This window comes from Quercus lobata, chromosome 3, assembly GCF_001633185.2.
Source record: "Quercus lobata isolate SW786 chromosome 3, ValleyOak3.0 Primary Assembly, whole genome shotgun sequence".
Classification (NCBI taxonomy): Eukaryota; Viridiplantae; Streptophyta; class Magnoliopsida; order Fagales; family Fagaceae; genus Quercus; species Quercus lobata.
Window position 1 is genome coordinate 15,232,043 of NC_044906.1, and position 20,859 is coordinate 15,252,901.

A 20,859-nucleotide genomic window follows, 5' to 3' on the forward strand; every position below is an offset into this window, starting at 1 on the left:
CTCAAAAATATAATTTCACTTACAATTTACTAGTAATTAATTATTAGTATAAATTTGTAAAAGGGGGGTCGTTCTACCACACCCACCTATTTTTTGTGTGGGTACAGTACCCACCCATTAATCTAACCATTTATTTCACTTGTTTTCATCCTGGCCGTTTATGTGATTTTAATGAATTACCAGTTACCAGTCAAGTAGGTAACATATAAAATCAAACACGAGAGAAAAAAAAACAAACGTTTCTTTTTCCTTTTTTCTCTCTCACCTCACCGTCTCGCGTTCTCTCTCTACTTCTCTACTGTGTTCTTTTAATTTTGCTCCTCCTCATTGTTCTTGGCCGATCTTCACCTCATCTTCATACAAATCTCAGGTAACCATTCTTTATACATTTTCCCTGAATTTATCATCAAGATTTGGGTTTTTGAATGATGGATTTAATTAATGATTTATTTCAATTGAATGTGTGAGTATGATAGGTTTTTTCTTCATCCCTTCTCCCTTTTCCCTGAATTTATCATCAAGATTTGGGCCTATTTAATTGGGTTTTTTTTTTTTTTTTTTCTCTCTCTCTAAGAATTTTGGAGCAATAATGTTGTGAAATCTGAATTGAAATTTCGTAATAGGCAGATTCAAATTGCATATCAAGCCACTTGCTTCGATTTTTCCCCCAATGGAAACCCCATGTGAAAATTTCCCATTGAAGAATCCCTCAGCAAGTTTGTAATGCGAAACTTTAATATTTACGTATAGAAAATTTGATTTCATGACATAAATCTTTGCACTCATTCTGGTTTTTCATTTATGATTGCTAGTGTATCTTTCTTTTTGTCAATGGCTTTGAAGTTCTAAAATGCGTAAATTAGTTAGTATGGTGCGTAGAGGTGGAGGATCCCAGTATATGTCATTCAATGATAAATTGACACACATAGCAGTTGGATCTCCTTCAGAGATGTAATAAGTCCTTGACTCTGTTAAGCAAAAAGATTATTTGTAAAAAAAATTTGGTTCTTTCTTTAAGCAATTCTTTAAGGTCCCTTGCTAGTATGGTGACTCATGACATTAATGTGATATTCCTTTTATTTGCATTGGCTCTCTGTTATGCTTGCTGAGTTAGGGAATATCTTCCCTTATTTGTATTAGCTTCATCTCTCACTTGCTTTTGTAATTTCTTAGTGAGAAAAAGGAGGTAAGGAGCCTTGCAGCTTTGGGTGTTATTTATGTAGTTAAACGCACATGGCGCTAGAAGATTGAGATTGCAAAAAGCAAGAGATCCATGTTCTACTGGGATACATAGCCTATGATCTACTTCTTCCAAAAGGTTTGCTTATTTCTATATTAAAAGTCCTAGTTTGTGTGTGTTTTAAATTTCACATCCTAGTTCAAGCCGGACTTATATCGTTATGTGGGCTGTTATTATTTCTTTCATTTGTGTGTATCTAATTAAAGTTGGCGTTATAAATTATCAAATAAGATTCTACAGATTGGTTTGAACACTAGAAGCAATTATGGATATGTTGTAAGATTTTAGAAGAAAAAGTATTTGTTGGCTTTGAGAACTTGATTGCTCTTTTTACACTTACTAGCGTGCATTTTTTGGGTTTTGCTAATTGTTTCTGATTCTCAATATTTTTTTTTTTTGGTTGAATATATTTTTTATTATGTTCTTTCATTTTTTTGGTATGTAGTAATGAATTTGAGACAGGTATTAAATATTCAAATGTGTTTAACTGTTAGCTATGATCTCTTCTCTCAGAGGGCTGAAATTGTTCAATGGGTAATTTAAGGAGGAGGAAAGGTAGTGGATCATCCTGTGAAACAAAATATGCACTTTACATTTTCTACACATGTAGATGGACAATGAAGCCAGTCATCAACCAAAGCTGGAAGGTTTAAGGACAAGGTGGACGCCATCCATCGACAAGATATTTGCAGACTTAGTTGTTAAGTATATACAACTTTTGAAAGAGCAAATTAGTTTTAGTTGTTGAGAAAATGTAGCTACAGTGTATGGATTCTAATGTGATATTATAGAGTTATTAGCAAAACTTGATTCTATGGTGAAACTTAATTCATTCATGCTTGGACTTCATTTGTATGTTAAAAGTTAAAACTATGACATTTTTTGTTGAAATATTAACTTCAAATTTAACTATTAGCTTAAAACTATTAACTGGTATAGCAGCAAATTTAACTTAGGAGTACAGTTATGTGCAAGTTCAAAGTTTTGTAACCTTAAAATGAATCATAACTTGCCCACAATGGATTCCAATGGCATCTTCCACTAATTATGATGCTACAGGGAAGGGGTGGATAGGAGGAAAGAGAAGGTTTGGGCTTTTTAGATACCTAAAATAATTTATGCATTATTTCTTGCAATGCTAGTGGTGATAGATTATTTCTTGGTAACAATGCCATACTAATGAATGAATGGTGATAACAGATAAAAAGAATCCACTCCATTCCAAGTATATCACAAATCAAGATAAGTATGCCTAAGAAATTCTATAAAGCCCAATAGTATATTAGAACACATCTCCTAATGTTCCATCAGTTCAAGAGAGGAGAATTCCATTGACAAGACAAACTTATCCAAATAAAAGTGGTTCTTCCATCTACAACACATCAAAAAATAAAGATTATTATAGAATTTTGTACATTCATATACTACTTTCAGAAAATTGACCTTTTAACAGCCAATTATGTTCAAATTACACGTTCCAATATTTTATAGGAATAGATACCAAACGGCTTTAGAATGAAGAGTTTGTATATATTTTGCGAAACCCTGAGAGATAACTACTTTGTGGCACTAATAAGTTCAACAACGAAAACATTTCATTGCTACACAATATGAGGATGGAATCGTCAAATGTGAAAAAAAAAGTGAGGGAACCATCCAATGTAACAAAAGAACTGTTACATGTGACAAAAGTAGAGTAGATGCGATGTTGGTACTGCTTAATATGACAATGGAACCATCAAATTTGAAAATAAAAAAAATAAAAAAACCATTATATGTGACAAAAAAAAATTGTCAAATGTAATATTGGAACTGCACAATGCGATAATGGAACTGTCAAATGTGAAGAAAAAAAATAAGGAAACCATCAAATGTGACAAAAGAATTGTTAAATGCGATGTTGGAACTGTACAATATGAGGATGAAATCATCAAATGTGAGAAAAGAATTGTCACATGTGATATTGGTACTGCGTAATATAAGGATAGTACCATAAAATGTGAGAAAAAAAATAAGGAAACCATCGAATGTAATAAAAGTACAGTCACATGTGATGTTGGTACTACGCAATGTGAGGATAGTACTGTCAAATATGAGAAAAAAAAATAAAGAAACCACCGAATATGACAAAAATGAAGTCACATGTGATCTTGGTACTACGAAATGTGAGAATGGTACCATAAAATGTGAGAAAAAAAATAAGGGAACCATCAAATGTGACAAAAGTACAGTCACTTGTGATGTTGGTATTGCGCAATGCGAGGATAGTACAATCAAATGTGAGAAAAAAATAAAGGAACCACCGAATGTGATAAAAATACAGTCACATGTGATGTTGGTACTACACAAAGTGAGGATAATATCATCAAATGTGAGGAAAAAATAAGGGAACTACCGAATGTGACAAAAGTACAGTTACATGTGATGTTAGTACTACATAATGTGAGAATGGTACCATAAAATGTGAGAAAAAAAAATAAGGGAACCATCGAATGTGACAAAAATACTGTCACATGTAATCTTCGTACTATGTAATGTGAGGATGGTACCATCAAATGTGAGAAAAAAAAAAATAAGGGAACCACTGAATGTGACAAAACTACAGTCACATGTGATGTTGGTACTGCGCAATGTGAAGATGGTACTATTAAATGTGAGAAAAAAATAAAAGAACCACCAAATGTGACAAAAATATAGTCACATGTGATCTTGGTACTACGTAATGTGAGGATGGTACCATAAAATGTAAGAAAAAAAAATAAGGGAACCACTAAATGTGACAAAAATACAGTCACATGTGATGTTGGTACTGCACAATGTGAGAATGGTACTATCAAATGTGAAAAAAAATAAAGGAACCACTGAATGTGACAAAAGTACAGTCACATATGATGTTGGTACTGTGCAATGTAAGGATGGTACCATCAAATGTGTGAAAAAAAAATAAGGGAACCACCGAATATGACAAAAGTACAGTCACATTTGATGTTGGTACTGCACAATGTGAGGATGGTACAATCAAATGTGAAAAAAAATAAGGAAACTACCAAATGTGATAAAAGTACGGTTATATATGATGTTAGTACTACATAATGTGGGAAGAGTATCATCAAATGTGATGTTTTGATAACCTGATATAGCAGGTTGTCTATTAATAGGCACGGTTACCCAAGTAAATGGGTAAAAAATTTTAGTAATTGTTTTACTATGGTCATTCTGATATACCTCTTTTTTTTTCTTTTTTTTTTTTAAGTGGGTGCGGTACCCACCCAAATCTAAACCGTTAATTAATGTTATTTTAATTGTGACCGTGGATTTAAGTTTAGTGTGAAACCTGTTACCGGTAGACTAGGTTAGTATATAAAAGCCAAAAAAAAAAAAAAAAAAGGAAAAAAACTCATATTGTTTCCTTCTCTTAAATAAAGCTCAGATTGCTTCTTCTCCCATGTCCGTCAACTTCACTTCACCGCTGAGGGTTTTTTAAGGGATCAACTCGTTTTGATTTTGTTTAAGGTAAGAATCAAACAAAACCTAATTTCTCTGTCATTGTTTTGAGTCCCTTTTTCTTTTTTTCTTTTTGAGAAATTTTTGGAATTTCACTCTTAAATTTCATTTCACTGCAACGTTGACAGATTTCTGTGCTGGTGAGGTACCAATTTTGTTCTTTCATATAAATGGCACAGAAAGTGCTTATTGAAATGCTTTTTAGGGATTCAGTTTTTCCAAAACTTGTGGCTTTGTGTTTTGCTCATCAGGGGTGTGGGTTCTTGTTAGTGTGGTGTTGAATTTTATTTTTTTATTTTATTGGTTAGCAGAGGAAAAAGGCAACACCTATGTATAATGTATTTAAGGTGGAAGGGTTTTTATAAAGAAATAATTTTTTTCTTTTATGTCCTAGGGAGGACACGGGTATAGAGTTGCTATTTCTTTGTTTCTATTTCATTTATTTTCTATGTGGTGTACATCTAAGTTGTAATTCTGTAGCTGTTGCAGCATCTCGGAATCAAATTTTGGATTTTGTGTTGCATTTTGGCTAGTACAGAATTGGGTTTTTTGTACTTTTGCTTGCTATTTGCATCTCAGGTTGTTTCTGGTGTTTGTGCTAATAAAATTTAAGAGATTGTAGATCAAAATAACGGAATTTTTAGAAACTTCCTGTTATTTTATATTGACATGTTGAATCAGTCAATAGCATTTTTGGATGGCTAACTAGAATGAAACGGACTACTACTTTTTATGTTAGTGCTCAATGGCAAGATTTATTTTTTTTATTTTTTTATGACTATCTCACTAAGTAAATTTAATTGCTCATGTCCAATTTCAAGGCACACATTACCTCTCTCCTTTTTTTTTTTTCTTGATAAAAGAAAAATCCTCACTGCAATATAGCACTTTGAAGTGATGTGAATGTGATTATCAACTTCAGACCAGGCCTAAGTCGATTCACTGGGACTTTTGCAGCAACTTGTCCCTAGTCACTCCAATGCATTGCCCATATGCTTGCTTGAGTCTTGATATTCTGTTATTTGGGTAAATATTGGTGCAACCGGTTGTTGCACACAACTATACACACACTTCTTGCACTGAAATCATGATAGTTGTGCGCTACAATTGGTATGAAATAAGCATTGCCCATATATTTACTCTTCTTTTCTTCACCAGTCTATGGAAGTACCTGTTTTATAGGGTTTGGACTTAAATTAGCACAATCCTATTTACTAAGCAAATAGCACGATTTTTACACTCCATCCATTGATGAGACCGGCTGAATCAACCCAAAAAATTGGAACTTTTGCTGTTTCAATCAATCTGACCATTTCACATGCCACTGAACTGAGTTCATATATCCCCTGCATCTCAGTATCATTCTTCTGATTGAACTTCAATGCCTTAGAATCGCTGTCCTCCATATCCTGAAATGAGTCTCTCATAATAAGCTGCAAAGAATGAATTGCATTAATTTCTGAAACCTCCCAAGGCAAGCAAATAGGCAAAATAGCCAACAACCCCACCAACAAATTCCCTCACGCCTTAAACCATTGCACTTCTTATTCTTCTTTACTCACCAGATCCTAGGACTTTTTCTCTCCCAATTTAGACCAATAGTCTGAGAAGAGGTCAAAAGCTAAAGCTAAAGCTATAGCTAGATAGCTCTATACTATACTTCTTTGGATTTCTATTGTGGTGCCTGCTTTGCTTGCTTTACCTCTAATTATAACATTGCCACTCCATCCCATGTGTGTTGTTGCAGTGAAAATTTGCATAGTGTGTAAATATATGAGTTCCAAGGTCAGGCTGCTACTCGCTTGGTCTTTGAGAGACTTGGTTAAAGAGGTGGACAAAAAGACACCCATATTTCTACTCATAACTGAGATTTTAAGAAAGCTTTTGCGGGCCATATTGGCCTTTTCTTTAATTTAAAAAGCGAACACACTTTCTTAAGTGCTACTCTATTTCAAGGGAATATTTGAATCGCTTTATTAATTAACTTCCTCCTTTATTTTTTTTCTTCTTCTTTGGCCCTTATGTTCCTCCTTTGTTTAATTTGATTGAATGTTCCTATTGCTGTCCAGAACTTGAATTTTTTTTATTGTTGTTAATTCCCCCCCGGTGATGGTATGTTTCAACCATGCATGGCATTTAGGCCAAACTCACTTGTCTGCGTGTGGAGACAAGAAAGACACTCTCTTCACAAACTCCAGTTTCTCTCTCTCTCTTTCTTTCTCTGTCATTACTATTATGCCCTGTGTTTCTATGTGTGAGACTTCTCTGCTCACACATGCAGGTAGGCTTGCCTCCTAGTAATTCTCAATATATTATCTCAGCAAATGAGTGAAATGGAAGAAGCTTTTCACTTTTTGACAGGTTGAACCAATAATGCCAAACCAAAAAATAAGTCCACAAGGCCACAGACTACAAGTGTTAGTGGTACATTTTGATAAATAAGTGTTAGTGGTACATAGGTTCACCAATTACTATACCTAAAATCTTATGGGTTAAAGGGGACATCAACTTCCCCTGAACTGTCCTATGTTGCAAATCTGAAGGGAGGATTTAGAATTTAAATGTTTTAGGTTAAGCAAATCTTTAAATGATTTAAAGATGGGGTGGTAAAACTTGTTGGGCAAGAAATACTTTAGAGTGAAAAAACATTTCTAGGATCTTTCAATTATGAAATTTATTTACTTTTTAATGTATGTTATTGCTTACCTTGTTTTTATTTCATGCTATATTGAGATAGGAGTATTGGGGAGAGTGAAGAACATTGAAGAGCAAGATCTTGTTGAAGAGCAAGATGCTCTCCAAGTTAGCCCCCCGAAAAGACCACTGGGATCTTTTTAATTTATTAGTAAGATTCACGCGATTCATTATATATTCACTTGTTTTTACAGTTTTCACATAATTTGCTTAAATTGCTTCTTTATCAACAGTGTCTACTTTTTGTAGGAGAATTGGTTGGAACGTTTGCGATACAAGTTGGCATCAAATCTAGTGCTTTCAAAAGAAAACGAACAACGTTCCAAAATAATAGAAAATGCTAGAAATATTCCGCTACATGATTATTTTCAGACACTCAAATGACAGTGATTTGTATAAATTGATGACTAAATTTTTTGGAAAATACTACAATTTAGTGAATTTTCTTTTTTATTGAAAAAGAGATTGAATTTGTGTCATTCATGAATCATGATTACAAATGTATGTGTTGTGCACACATACAATGTAGTTGACAATTAGATTTGTGATGTTGCCCGTGTGAGGTTGGCTAGGAGTGCTCAAGTTTACTGAAAACAATTTAGTGACAAGAGATAATTTCGACCAACTTCAACAGTCCCCTCCTTGACAATTCTCATGATGTCATGCCATTGTGTCTTTTTTGTCTTGTGCTCGTTTGTGAGAATTTATTTGCATTGAATTATTGATTTGGAAAAATAAGTTTAAGCAAAAATATAGTTCTACTTAGAAAAAGCAAAAGTTTTAAGTTGTACATAACTAGAAAAGTTGAAATTTTCAGGCAAGAGACTGTAGCACTCAATTTATATATGCTAGGCTGATTTTACTAGTTAAAAAAAAAATGGCTACTTGTAATTACATTTAGCACTTGTAACTCGTAAGTACATCTTGTAGAGAATACCATTATTTAACTTACAAAAAGGGTTTTTGCCTTACTCTCCCCTGACTAACAGAGAGTTTATTTTATTTTATTTTGAGGAGGAAGCATTGTTAAAGACAATTAAACTGTACAAAGTGAGAATTTTAAGATATGCTAAAGTGGTGGGTTTAGCAATTTTGGGTAGATACCCTGTATGTGGGCTGAATCCATGTGGGTAGATACCCCTGTATGTACATACTTTAGGTGGTTCAAAGCTTAAATCAACTCTCTGTCAAATTTTAGTAATGCACATGAGGATAGAGCTTTCTTTGTCCATTGCCACTTTTTTTACTCTGAATCTGGGATCTCTAAGTGGATCTGTAAGAACATCTCACATTGCCAGCATGTGTGGTTTGTTACAATGTCATGTTTTAGAAGGGGCTTCCAATGTGTGACAATACTAATTTTATGGCACTTGTGACTACTGAAGCTTCTGTAACTTATAATTTTGTATCAATTTCATACAGAGCTCCAGTGCTGGAGAAAGCTTCTAAATCAGTTTGGGAGCTAATTTTGACAGTAATGGTCTGGGGAAGGAAATTAGTGAGATGGTTGAAAAGGTATTTTCTTGATTGAGTGGCCGAGAACCTCCATTGTTTCCCCTGCTAGACGGTGAGACTCATACTAATAAAGAAATTGAGAATGAAAAAGAAAAAGGAAAAGGAAAAGAATGAGCCAATGAAAACAAAGAAAAGGAGAATTCTCCATCTTCATTAAAGAAAAGGAGTTTTAGTGAATTGAATGCAGGAGGTGCATGTGAAGCTGCAAGCATATCTGGTGATCCTCCAGCCATACTAGAAGATTCTAGTAAATCACCCAACCAAGTTTGAAGACACGAGTCACTATGTCATGCCAAGAGTCTTGTGGCTCAATGCCGTTACTGTTTTTCTCAAGAGGAGAACCTGGTTTCAAACATCACCTCCCCACTTGAAAGTTACAAAAAAGGCCACTATGCCAGTTCCCATATCACTACTTATCAACAAGAGTAACTTTGTCAAACGAGCTATTTATAACAGATGTGGGGTGGTGCAAATCTGGTTATTTAGTCTAGATTTTGATTTGTCATCAGTTTCTCAATTCATTTTAATGGAATAAAATTAACATTATTAGGCTATCTGATTCTTTGGTTGCAATTCTTTAGGCTATCTAGTGTTTCGTATTATTAATGAGGTACTTATTTGGAATAAAATCATTTACTTATAAAAACAAAAAGTGAACTTGGCAACTGATGTCTGAAACTATGTTTGCACAACCATTGTGCTGTATGATGTTAACTTGATTCATGCAGTTTATACCATAGCAAAGTATCGTGAATATTTCTATGAAGGATGGTTGTATTTGTTGCTTGAATTATTTAGTGCAGACTTTAGATGGACTTATGATATTTAAAGATTCTGATTTTTTTTTTTTTTTTTCCCCTTCTAGAACTCAACCCTGCAGGCATTGGTTGGAGAAAACTATGGAGGAAACTTGCATATGTCATTGAAGCATTAATGCTGCACTTATTGTGTGATTCTCTGCTTGATTAACCTTGTTCCAGTGTCCAAGCAGTGCACTGTGCAATTCATGAGGGATAATTACCTTTAAACCACAATGCAAAATTTGGGGAGTGGTAAGATTTCTTGAGAAATATACTTCCCAATTTTCTTAACGATTTATATATATATATATATATATATATATGAGTTTATCAATGCATTCCCTTGGTCAGTTTTCTAATCATTCTAAATGTATGTGCATCATACATTGAAACTTGAAATTTTATGTTGCAATCATTAAGGACTGCACTTTTGTGGTGGAAATACATGCCAAGATTTACGGAGGATTATGTCCATTCTATGTACTTGGGGTTGGCTACGCAAATTTTATGAATCTTTTTGTCTCTCCACTTTATTTCTGAACATTTAAATTATATTGAAATCTTCATGTCCTACCCCATAATATTTTATTCTTTACTCATGTATGTTTTCTTTTATTTTTAAATGTAATAATTTACTTTTATTTTCAGATTCAAGTGGAGAAGCATTAAAAGAAACCAAACATGGATGTTTAGTTACATGTAACCTTTACATCATTATGTAATTTATAGAGTTGTGATTTATATTTTTATATTAAAAAATAAAAAGAATTGTGATTTTTTCCCCTACTATGCATCAAAAATTTTATCCTTTCCCCCCCTCTTTGTTAGATAAATCACTGAACTCATCTGTGGTAATTTGATTTTAGCCATCAAAATCTTTTTACTTTTAGCTTTAGGGATGACCAATTACAATTGCTCAACTGGCACTTCCTTCTCTCATAATAATTGGTTGGAGGGTGAGGTTGTGGGTTCTAAACCCACTGAGTATGTGTAACTTACCATTTAAAAAAAAAAAAAATAGCTTTAGAGATGCAAATGAGCCAAGTTGAATAGTACCAGTTGACTATTTATAATTCAGAGACCTTGAGCTAAACTGTTGCCAACAATCAATGCTTAATTCAGTTTGTTAAAGTTTGATAAGATAGCCAGATCTGCTTGGTTTGTTAAAATCAATCACTTATAGCTTGTTTCAATTTTTTATTACGATGTATTTAAAATTCAAAAGATCTTAGAATATAGTTGATTGTACTCTATCTTTGATGACATAACCTGTCAATTTGAAATACATGTCCTTTAGGCCTTTTTTGTTCACACACACACACACAGACTTTTACCCTATTCAGGGCTTTTTGTTTCTATAAATCTTATAAAATTTTGGATGATAGAAAACCATAAATTGGAGTCCTGTATGAAAGTGTTATGCTTGCGAGCCTATGAGCCAGACAAGACAGTTCAAGCATTGAGCTCGTTTTCGAAACAAGCTATATTAGGCCCAAGCTTCAGCTTCATTAACTTCATAACCGGGCCCAATCCAGGCATAACAGGTTCACATTTCAACTCATGAATAAATTAAGTTTATTATATTTGTAGGTAAAATTAGAGACCTTAATTAAATATATTTTTTTGTCCAGTTGAAGTTCCTGAGACAGAGATGGGACCTCCCTGATAAGATTCTTACACCCAGATCTTGGAAACATTTACAAGGTTCGTCATTAGGCTTAATTGTGAGTATTTGAGTAAAGACATGTTCTAAATTACTCAAAATGCTGGATACTACGTGATATCCAAGATCATCTCATTCATAAAGTGCATTTGAGTAAAGACATGTTTTGAATTACTTGAAATTTTTTTTGCTTACAGTTCTGTTGGTGTTGAAGTGCATGGCAGTTAAGTTATTGGAAATACTTGATTGTAGTAACTTGTGAATTGTCACTGCCTCTCCTGCTCCAAATCTGCACCTTGTGTTGAAATTTGAAAATCGGTGTATTTAATACATGAAAGTCCTGTCTGAACTTGGGAGCTCTTGTTCCATTTGGTTTTGTTGGGTTTAATATTTTGTATAGTATTGCATAGGTCGTAAACTAGAGGTGAAGTTAGTTACTCATTAGTTTCCTCATATCCACTTGCTCTCCTTAATTGGGTGATTGCAGGCACTTCAAAATTATCAAAAAAAAAAAAAAAAAAAAAAAAAAGAAAAGAAAAGAGCAGGCACTTCGGATTGTAGGATTGCCAATAGGGCCAAAAGGCTCTGCAGTAAAAAGGATAAATGTAGGTCTTTCCTTGCTCAATTACTTGTAAATATAATGGCATGATATGATTATTGTTGTTAGATTTTGAAATCCCATGATGTATATTACTTGTATTAGTTTGACTCAAGTGTTATGATGCATGTAAAAATTAGATGTATCGACATAATTTGACTAAGGGATTCAGTTTTAATTGTCTCAAATTTTAACATACTTTGACATTTGTTCCATTGTGGAATGAAATAGCAGGCGTCATGTTGTTGAAATGTAGACTCTTGTTCCATTATGGATTCAGTTTCAATGGCAAAACATTGCATGCAAGTTACAACTTACAATACATGTCTTGATGACTCTTTCGATTTTTATTTGTGTGAATACAGGTTAGTGTGGCTTTGGCCTTTGACTTTGTGCAAACATTTCTTTGTTTTTGCCCATGTGTTCATTACTTTACACAAATAGAAGTGTCCACGTGTTTGTGGTCATTCTACTGATAGATACCTATGATTCTCTCTCACCAAATTCTTGGCTTAAAGGTGGTGGTGACATTCTTTGGCTTAAGTTACATGATTTCAGGCAAAGATTTAGCAACTTAGATCATGGTGAGGACTGAGGAGGGTTAAATTAATACTAGCAACATTATATTTTAAAATAATTATATTGAAAGATATTGTTTTAATTAATGAGTTGAAAAGAAGAAAAAAATTGAAAGGAAAGACATAGACAAGAAATCAATACCATCAATTCAGATTTTTCTTTTTCTTTTTCTTTGTTTAATAAAATTTTTATGTTTTATACCATCAATTTTTTAACTAGGTGGACATAAATCCTATATGAAACGCAAAGTATGTCTATGTATACTGAATTATTTGCCCCATTTTAGTGACTAGTTGGTTGTCAAAACATTAAAATGCTCATTTAAGGGTTTCACGTGTTTGACAAACCTCTTAATGTGAAAAGGAAGTTGGATATCTGAGAGTAGGTTGAGTGTTGGGCGGACCATTGGGGGCAAAGAGAAACACTTATTTGGTCATAAAAGCAATCAGTCGGTGAAAAGGGGTACTAAAATGTATTTGTTTTTGAGAGAGAGAGAGAGAGAGAGAGAGAGAGAGATTATACATCAAAAAGTAAAGGAAATGCCGTATCCTAACAATTTTTTAGCCACCAAATTTGGCGAAAATAGCAAAATATCATCTTTTTGCAAACTATGTTGCAATTTACCACTGTTTTGGAAATATGTAAAAATCTACTACTTTTTGGGTATTCGAGTTTGGCGAAATCGAGTTTTTCATGATACTCGAGTTTCATGAAACTCGAGTACCATGGAAAAATTTTGAAAATTTTTTATGATACTCGAGTTTCATGAACTCGAGTACCATAAAAATTTTTTTGGAAAATTTGAAGTATATTTTTTCAAAGAACTCAAGTTTTTGGAACTTGAGTTTCACATACTTGAGTTTCAAAAATGTGATTGATTCCTGCATATTTTCAAAATAGTGGTAGATTACTAATTTTTTTGCTAAATAATGGTAGTGGGCTATTTTCTCCCACCAAATTTTATGCATCTTTTGTCCCACAAATTGACTTCATATCTTCCATCCTCCACATCGCTAGCCAAGCATGCATTTCAATGGTCAAACCGTGGGCTATACGTTTTCAAACTCAAAACATCAAAGAAAAAAAACACAACCCATATCCATCGCTAACTATATCCTACGATAGCCAAAAAAAAAAAAAACACACACACACACACACACCTTTTAACAACTCACCTCACCTCTCTTTTCTCTATCACCTTATATATTAGACTCTCCTTTCACTCTATGGTCTATACCACACCAAAAACCTTTAAGCCTCCAAGATTACTAAAAATAATGAAGGGACATTCTCATACAAGGGCTTTCAATATCATTTTCATTATCATCTTCACCCTCTTGCTCTCTTATTCCATGCATATTGAGGGTTTGAGAGTTCTCAAAGATCAATCTTCTTCTTCTTCATCATCCTTGAAAAGTTTTATTATAAACCAAGCTTAGTCTGGACCCAGCAAAGGTGGAAGCAGTCACTGATCACAACCATGGCCGGTTTAGCTATTTTACTTACAATATAAGGTTCAACAAATATTGCAAGAAAGGAATTAGTCAACAAACATTTCCTCTCTACAAGGGATCTCCTTAATGGAAAATTCTTTGTACGGAAATCTTCCATTAGATACTGGGCTTTCTAGTCCTAATCTTGAAACTCTGTACTTGGGTGGCAACAAACTTAGTGGTCATATCCAATCGGATATTTCAAATTGTTCCAATCTCGCCCTAGTAGATTTTGCAATAAACTTACTCTCTGGACCAATACCCAGAAGTCTTGGAAACTTGAAATACCTTCGAAGTCTTAATTTGATACTAAACATTTTGAGCATTTTGGAATGTTTATATATCTTTGAATTATTGGGAAATTTGATGATCTGGCCATGTACACAAGTTTTCAATGACTTGTAAAACTTAAAGCTGTGAAGCAGTCATTAACAAAAAAATTATGCATATATAGCCATATTGCAAGCTGTCTACAATTTTGAAGACCTTACAAATAGAAAAAGAACATTTGTAGCACTTTAAAATATTCAAACTAATAAATTTGATCTTCCTGCTTTGCTAATTTGTTCTATTCCTAAGATGCACTAATTTTTTTTTAAGGATAAAAGATAAAACTTTATTGATAAATTGAATATATAAATGTGTAGACAATCTCATGACAGCATAGCAAGACCATGCATTTGCTGCCAAGGAATAATATGCCACCTAAACACATGAGGCACTATGCCACTCTCTCTCATAAGAAGCAACTCAAACACAAAATTCAAAACTTCAAATAATCTAGATATATCTGCTTATATACTCCTGTTAGCCCCCAATTTTGATTATGTAGGCTTCTTGGAAACTGTTGAGGAGATTGTTTCCAACCACATATATCTGTGTCAAATGCATATGATAAATAACAATATTTGAACTTAAAATATCTTGAACCACAATGATAATGATAATAAATCCAATTTATCAATCCATTCCCAAATGCCAATCACAAATATAAAAGATCTAGTATCCCCATCACTCTACTCAATCAATAATCAAATCTCAAACTTCCAAGCCTTACCACAAAATAAACAATTCAACTTTTGTTTTCTTTCCCATGCTCCTAATTTCACATAACATTATAACCAAGAAAACAATTCTACCATATGAAGTTCATTACACATAAATCAAAAGAAAATCTAAAATAAATTGATACAAATGTAAAGAAGGAAGAAAACCTCTTGCTAATTTATTGACTTTGGTCAGACCCTGCATATACTATAGCAAGAAGAATACATGTCTACTTATTAGACTTGCAAAATGGACATTGTACAAAATCAATCAAATTCTGGAAAAGAAAAAAAGTCAGGTATTTTATCAAACAATTTGCATGCAAGTAACAAAATTTTTTGTTAGTTACGTCAACAACAAAATATTAAAGCAAATTATTGAGAGAGGATTTTGTAGAGATTATATACCCAACTTCTTTTGCAGGAAATACTTATCTGATATTCAAGGTAATCGAATCATGCTTTGACTGGGTTAGAGGGAGGCCCGGAAAAACAACTTTGAGAAGGATATGGATCATTCCAAGCAGATACTATCGATGGAAGAAGGAGGGGCAGAGTGAGAGAACCGAATTGAATTAGAATAATACACTTGGATTTGGGAATTGGGGTTATTCCAGAGAAGAATATTATACATATTCAGAGAGAGGGAGAAGAAAGAAGTGAAGCTTTGGTTTTTCTATTCAAAGAAATATACCTATGCCAGCATACTAGATACCAGCTGCTAATCTAGTATTCCATGAAAGAACAAAACATGGAGGGTATGATTAAAACATTTCATGTAGCTACTGATTCTCAAGTGGCTGATATATTCACCAATGCCTTGGGGTTTTTCCCTTTTACAAGACTTTCTGAAAATTGGGTTTAAAGAACATTTTTACTCCGAGGGAATTAAAGACACAATCTTCAGTTCAAGTCTTAGAACTCAAGGTTCAGGACTTGAGCGGGAGCGTTGAAACTGACTCAGCTACACAACAACACAAGTCAAACGACAGTGAGCATAAGAAGATGAGGAGCAAAACGACATCAAGTGGTTTTGCTGAAAGGAATGAAGTTATAAAGAAAACGGCAGCATATTGCTTATTGAAGGCACGTGGACATCATATGCGTGGATGCAGGACTAAGGCAGTTAGAGGGAAGCACAAATGTCACTCATCCAATGGTGCTGATAAGAGTTAGTTAGATCAAAAAGTTAGTTACGGTATTTTTTATTTTCCCGCCTGTGTTGTGTATATATAGAAGAGGAAGTTAAATTATTTTGTACCTTTTGACATTTTCATTTGTGAATCAATAAGAATTCTCTCAGTTTTCAGAAACTTCATTCTTTTTCATCTCTTTCATCTATAAAATTTTCATTATATTGATGTAGCCTTATAGAGTGGATCTGGATGACATTGGTCCATCAAATATTGGATTAGTGATTTACAAGATTTGTATGTTACCTCTAGAATGAAGACTAACAGGTTTAGGCTTGAATATTATGCAGTAAAGCCTTCAATCGGGTCTGCAAATCCATAATTCTTCTTCTTTATCTCGTTCAAATGATCAGCATTGTAGAGCCTGTATAACAAATCAGATTGGAAGATTCAATTCTCTCTCTGAGATAGACCTTTTTTTACATTTAGCCCACCATGTTGGCTTGCTAAACTTGTGGTACCAAGGTACTGACCATTGAGCAATTAAGTATATCATTACTACAAGAGCCTTGTAGCTCAATTGGTTTGTAGTTCTTAGTATTTTCAATTGAAATATTTAGAGTTTAAATTTTTCTTGCCCCAGTTATTAATTTATCAAAACAAAAAAGAAGTATGCCACTACTGTTGCCTATGCAGCTGTTTATATGATTGTCATCAAGTTATGCCATTAAAACTTGATTAAATGCCCGTGTTACACAAGAGAAAACTAAACTTTAGTACCACACTTGTATAACTAGATATCAAAAGTTTTGGTGTATATATTAAAATCATGGTCTTTGGAGGTTAAGAAGAATAATCACAAATCAATGCCTTGCCTTTGCCTCAATATAAAAATCCCCATGCATCTATGCAAGTGCTTTTCTTACTATAACTCTTGCAATTACAACTGTACAAGAAGCATTGGTTTGAAGACGTTCAACTTCCACAAACTACGGCATTATCTTTTAAAAATATGTATATCGGTTTATCTGTATTTGCAATACATGGAGCAAATTTAAAGTCAAGTTTATTCAATATTTTTTCTGTGGTTGTTGCTAAGGTAATTAAATGAGTTGAAGTCTTCATTGCAAAACCATATACAGAGGCGAAGGATGACAATTTCGTACAATACTGACCAGTATGACTAGTATTTGTTGTTTAGTAGATAGGTTAGTACATAACTCTTTTCGTTTATGCCAGTTCAAATACCGGTTGTATTGGACTCATTTTGGTTGTACCGAAGAATATATCAAATTTTGGCTAATAAATGCATACCGGACAAAATTAGATATACACTTTCTTTTGTATTTTTCTTACCTTGATATCAAATTTGTCCCCCATTTTCAGGGTATAATCCCTTTCTCTCCTCTTCTTCTTTTACTTTGTTAGTTGTCTACTTTTTCAAATTTCCAACTCTACACGTGTCTTCAGCGTTGCACTGTTGCATGTTATCCATCTCTCTCTCATTGTCTCTTTAATGTTTTCTTTTCCTTTCTTTTATTATTTTCTTAGAGGATTCACGTCAAAGATGCTAAAATAGCTAAAATGCATTTTAGCATTTTAGCACCCAAAACACGAAAAAACCCACTACATTAGAGGTGCCAAAAATCAAATTATTTTGCTTTCGCACTTTATCTTTGCTGGATGGTAAACACGCAAAAAAAGAAAAAGAAAAAAAAAAGAGAATAATTTATGTCACATAAATTGAGAAAGCTTGGGGAATTATTGTTAGTGCTACTGTGGCATATAGTGCGTATGTTACAGGGACCCACTCAATATGGATGAATAGATATGCTATCATGTCATATCCATAATCTTGATTCTTGAGGCACCAATCAGTGCTCTTAGTGTCATTTTCCTAGTGATAGGTTATAATGATTAATAAAGTAGAATTGTTAGGCTAGACATGGTTAATTCCTACTTTAGGACATGAGTGCTCAATCCATAGCACGAGTGGCTCCACATTGAGTCAAAGGTGATCATGACCACCAAGTGATCATGACCACCTGACTTGGAAAACAAAATAATTATTATATAAAAATTTATTTTTTTATATCCTTAAAAAATATTTGGGTTCATTCTATTTTTTTTTAGGCTTAACATAATTACACTTTGGAAAAAAATTGGCAACAAAATTGGTTGTAAATTAAAACTACAACTTCACTCAATATTATTTTTATTGGATGTGAATTTTGACAAATCCATCATTGAATTATATTTTCTTTTTATATCCTTCATACTTGCAAAAATTTTAAGAAAATCAAATATCAATAACTATGTCATAAATCAAATCTTCAAATTTCAAGTTTTTGTAGTCTAAAATTATACATAAAAAATAAATTTATGGATAAAATAGTAAATAATATCCGATTGACATGAAATTTGACATGTATTTTAAGAATATAAAGAACATGTAATTCAAAATTTAGATTTTCAAAATATGTAGCAATGTTAATTTGTTTAGTGAGAGTAACCTTAGACTACAACTTAGTCTATAGCCAAACTTTTCCATAAATTTTTGCATTGCTCTAAGAGTCACATGGTTACTCGTTTCTAATGTGGGTTTTTCTCTAAAAACCCCATCTAGTCTCGTAGCATTGTCATCCCTCTCTTGAGGAGTAATTGTCCCTGTGAATAACACTGTTATTCTCACGCTAGTTGGGTTATTTTTCTGGGGTTACAGGGAAACATTTTTCTCTTCCTCTCCTCCCCTGCCACCTTTCGATTCCAACATGGATGACTTGTCAAGCCATTGGAAATCCCTCTCACTATCAGAGAAGGAAGGTCCAAGCCTAACCTTGAAGTCCGACCAAGCTACTACAGAGTTCTCCATGATGGCCCGATTCCTCGTGAAACACTCTATCAACCTCGACGCCATTGCTAACACTTTCAACCCCCTGTGGAGATCAAAAACAGGTTTTAGGATGAAGTTCATCGGAGACCATCTTATTCTTTTCTCCTTTGACTCCAAAGAAGATGTTGACAGAATCCTTGCAGCTAAGCCCTGGAGTTTTGACAAGCACATCATGGTGATTTTGAGATATAACAACTCAGCTGTTGTTAATATCTCGGACATGGCCACAGTGTCGTTCTGGGTGCAAGTGCACGACATCCCACTACGCTTTAGAAATAAAGATGTAGCTGAATATATTTACGGGGCTATGGGCTTTGTTCTCCAACCTGAGAACTTGAATGACTGCGACGGGGGTAGCTTTATACGGGTTCGTGTAGCCTTAAACATTTCCCTCCCTCTATGTCAAGGTCGGCTTATCACCCTAGACAACGATGAGGTTCATTGGGTCTCGTTCAAGTATGAACGCCTCCCAAACTTGTGCTATTGGTGCGGGTGCCTCACCTATTCGGATAAGGATTATGAAAGATGGATAGAAAGCGAAGGATCTCAAAGTAAGGAAGACCAACATTTCGGTTCTTGGTTGAGAGCAGCACCTTTCATGGCCTCAAGAAAAAGCTTTCTCTCTGTTTCGGGCTTCTACGCTAGTAAGAAAGCTAGAAAATCCAGTCAAACCCATGCTGGAGCTCAAACCTAGCCCCAGAATCCTCTATCAGCGATGGCATGGGAACTCCCAACAAAGTTGCTGTCGAAAATCCCGAAAAATATCGTGAACCCCGCCTCTGACAACCCTTCAGAAGTGACATCTTCTATCTCAGATTTCTCGGAGCCTTCTTTCTTGGTTTCCCCATTGCAGCTTAACCAGCCTATTTTGTTTGATCAATTAATTGCTGATATTGACAGGGATATCCACTGTTTTGACAGGGTGGCCCTCGTTCAAACGAATTCAAATGACAACCAAGTGGAACACAACCCATCTCACCACATTGGGCCCCACACCTCTAGTACTTCACTCCTGAATCAACAATCCACCAAGCCCATTCACTCAGGCCCACTCAAGGATATTACTAATATCTCTCCGGCCCATCCCTAGTTGAACTCTAATAGTGATAAAAAAATGTGTCTAGATGCAACAGCCCAATATCAGTCCAAATGATGAACCTCTATAGACCTCTTTAGGCAAGCATGAATCATTACCAAGCCTAGAGAACTCTAAACCTTTGAAGCGCTTAGCGACCAGAGACGATGTGCTCCCTACTCTTTCTCCTCAAACGACGGTGGTTGGCCGGCAGCCCTACCGAACAAGATGAGTTTTTTATTCTGGAACATTCGTGGGCTTGGGAACCACTGCACCGTTCAGGAGCTTAAGAGTTTTACTCAGGCACAAGATCCCACTGCCCTTTTCCTAGCTGAGATGTAGGCGGGTGAAGCTAGGTTGGTTAGTTTATGTGCAGAGCTGGGGTTTGATCAACATCGGGTCACTCCGCAAGTCAATAGATTGGGATGTTTGGCTCTGTTTTGGAAGAATACTCTTAAGATCGAAGTGATATCCTCATCGCCGAATCACATTGATGCCGTGGTTGGGACCTCCATGGACAATAAATGGCGGCTCACTGGTATTTACAGCTTCGCTGATCCGGCTAAAAAATGTGACACATGGGCTTTACTCTGTCACCTACATGCAAGCACCTCGATGCCGTGGTT

At 34.4% G+C, this 20,859-nt stretch overlaps 1 protein-coding gene and 2 long non-coding RNA genes across 7 annotated transcripts; all 3 read left to right on the top strand.

The window, feature by feature from the left end:
- The first annotated feature begins 251 nt into the window (after nucleotides 1-251).
- LOC115982015 lies at nucleotides 252-2,076 on the top strand. The gene is made up of 3 exons (XR_004089498.1): nucleotides 252-370; nucleotides 1,174-1,318; nucleotides 1,754-2,076. It is a non-coding gene; the product is annotated as an uncharacterized LOC115982015 (long non-coding RNA).
- A 2,566-nt stretch (nucleotides 2,077-4,642) lies between these two features.
- On the top strand, nucleotides 4,643-12,264 carry LOC115982880. Of its 5 annotated transcripts, none has more exons than XR_004089766.1 (7): nucleotides 4,643-4,753; nucleotides 7,478-7,589; nucleotides 7,688-8,953; nucleotides 9,819-10,005; nucleotides 11,139-11,297; nucleotides 11,391-11,477; nucleotides 11,614-12,264. It is a non-coding gene; the product is annotated as an uncharacterized LOC115982880 (long non-coding RNA). The 5 variants fall into 5 exon arrangements; XR_004089763.1 differs by having other exon boundaries at nucleotides 11,391-11,457; XR_004089764.1 differs by having other exon boundaries at nucleotides 8,861-8,953; nucleotides 11,391-11,457.
- A 6,772-nt stretch (nucleotides 12,265-19,036) lies between these two features.
- LOC115980404 lies at nucleotides 19,037-19,852 on the top strand. The gene has a single exon (XM_031102651.1). It carries the CDS (start codon nucleotides 19,037-19,039, stop codon nucleotides 19,850-19,852), a length of 816 nt encoding a protein of 271 aa, XP_030958511.1.
- Nucleotides 19,853-20,859: the final 1,007 nt, after the last annotated feature.

Excerpts from the sequence above, each read along its gene's own strand:
- LOC115980404 (XM_031102651.1), top strand. The coding sequence starts at position 19,037 with ATGGATGACTTGTCAAGCCATTGGAAATCCCTCTCACTATCAGAGAAG.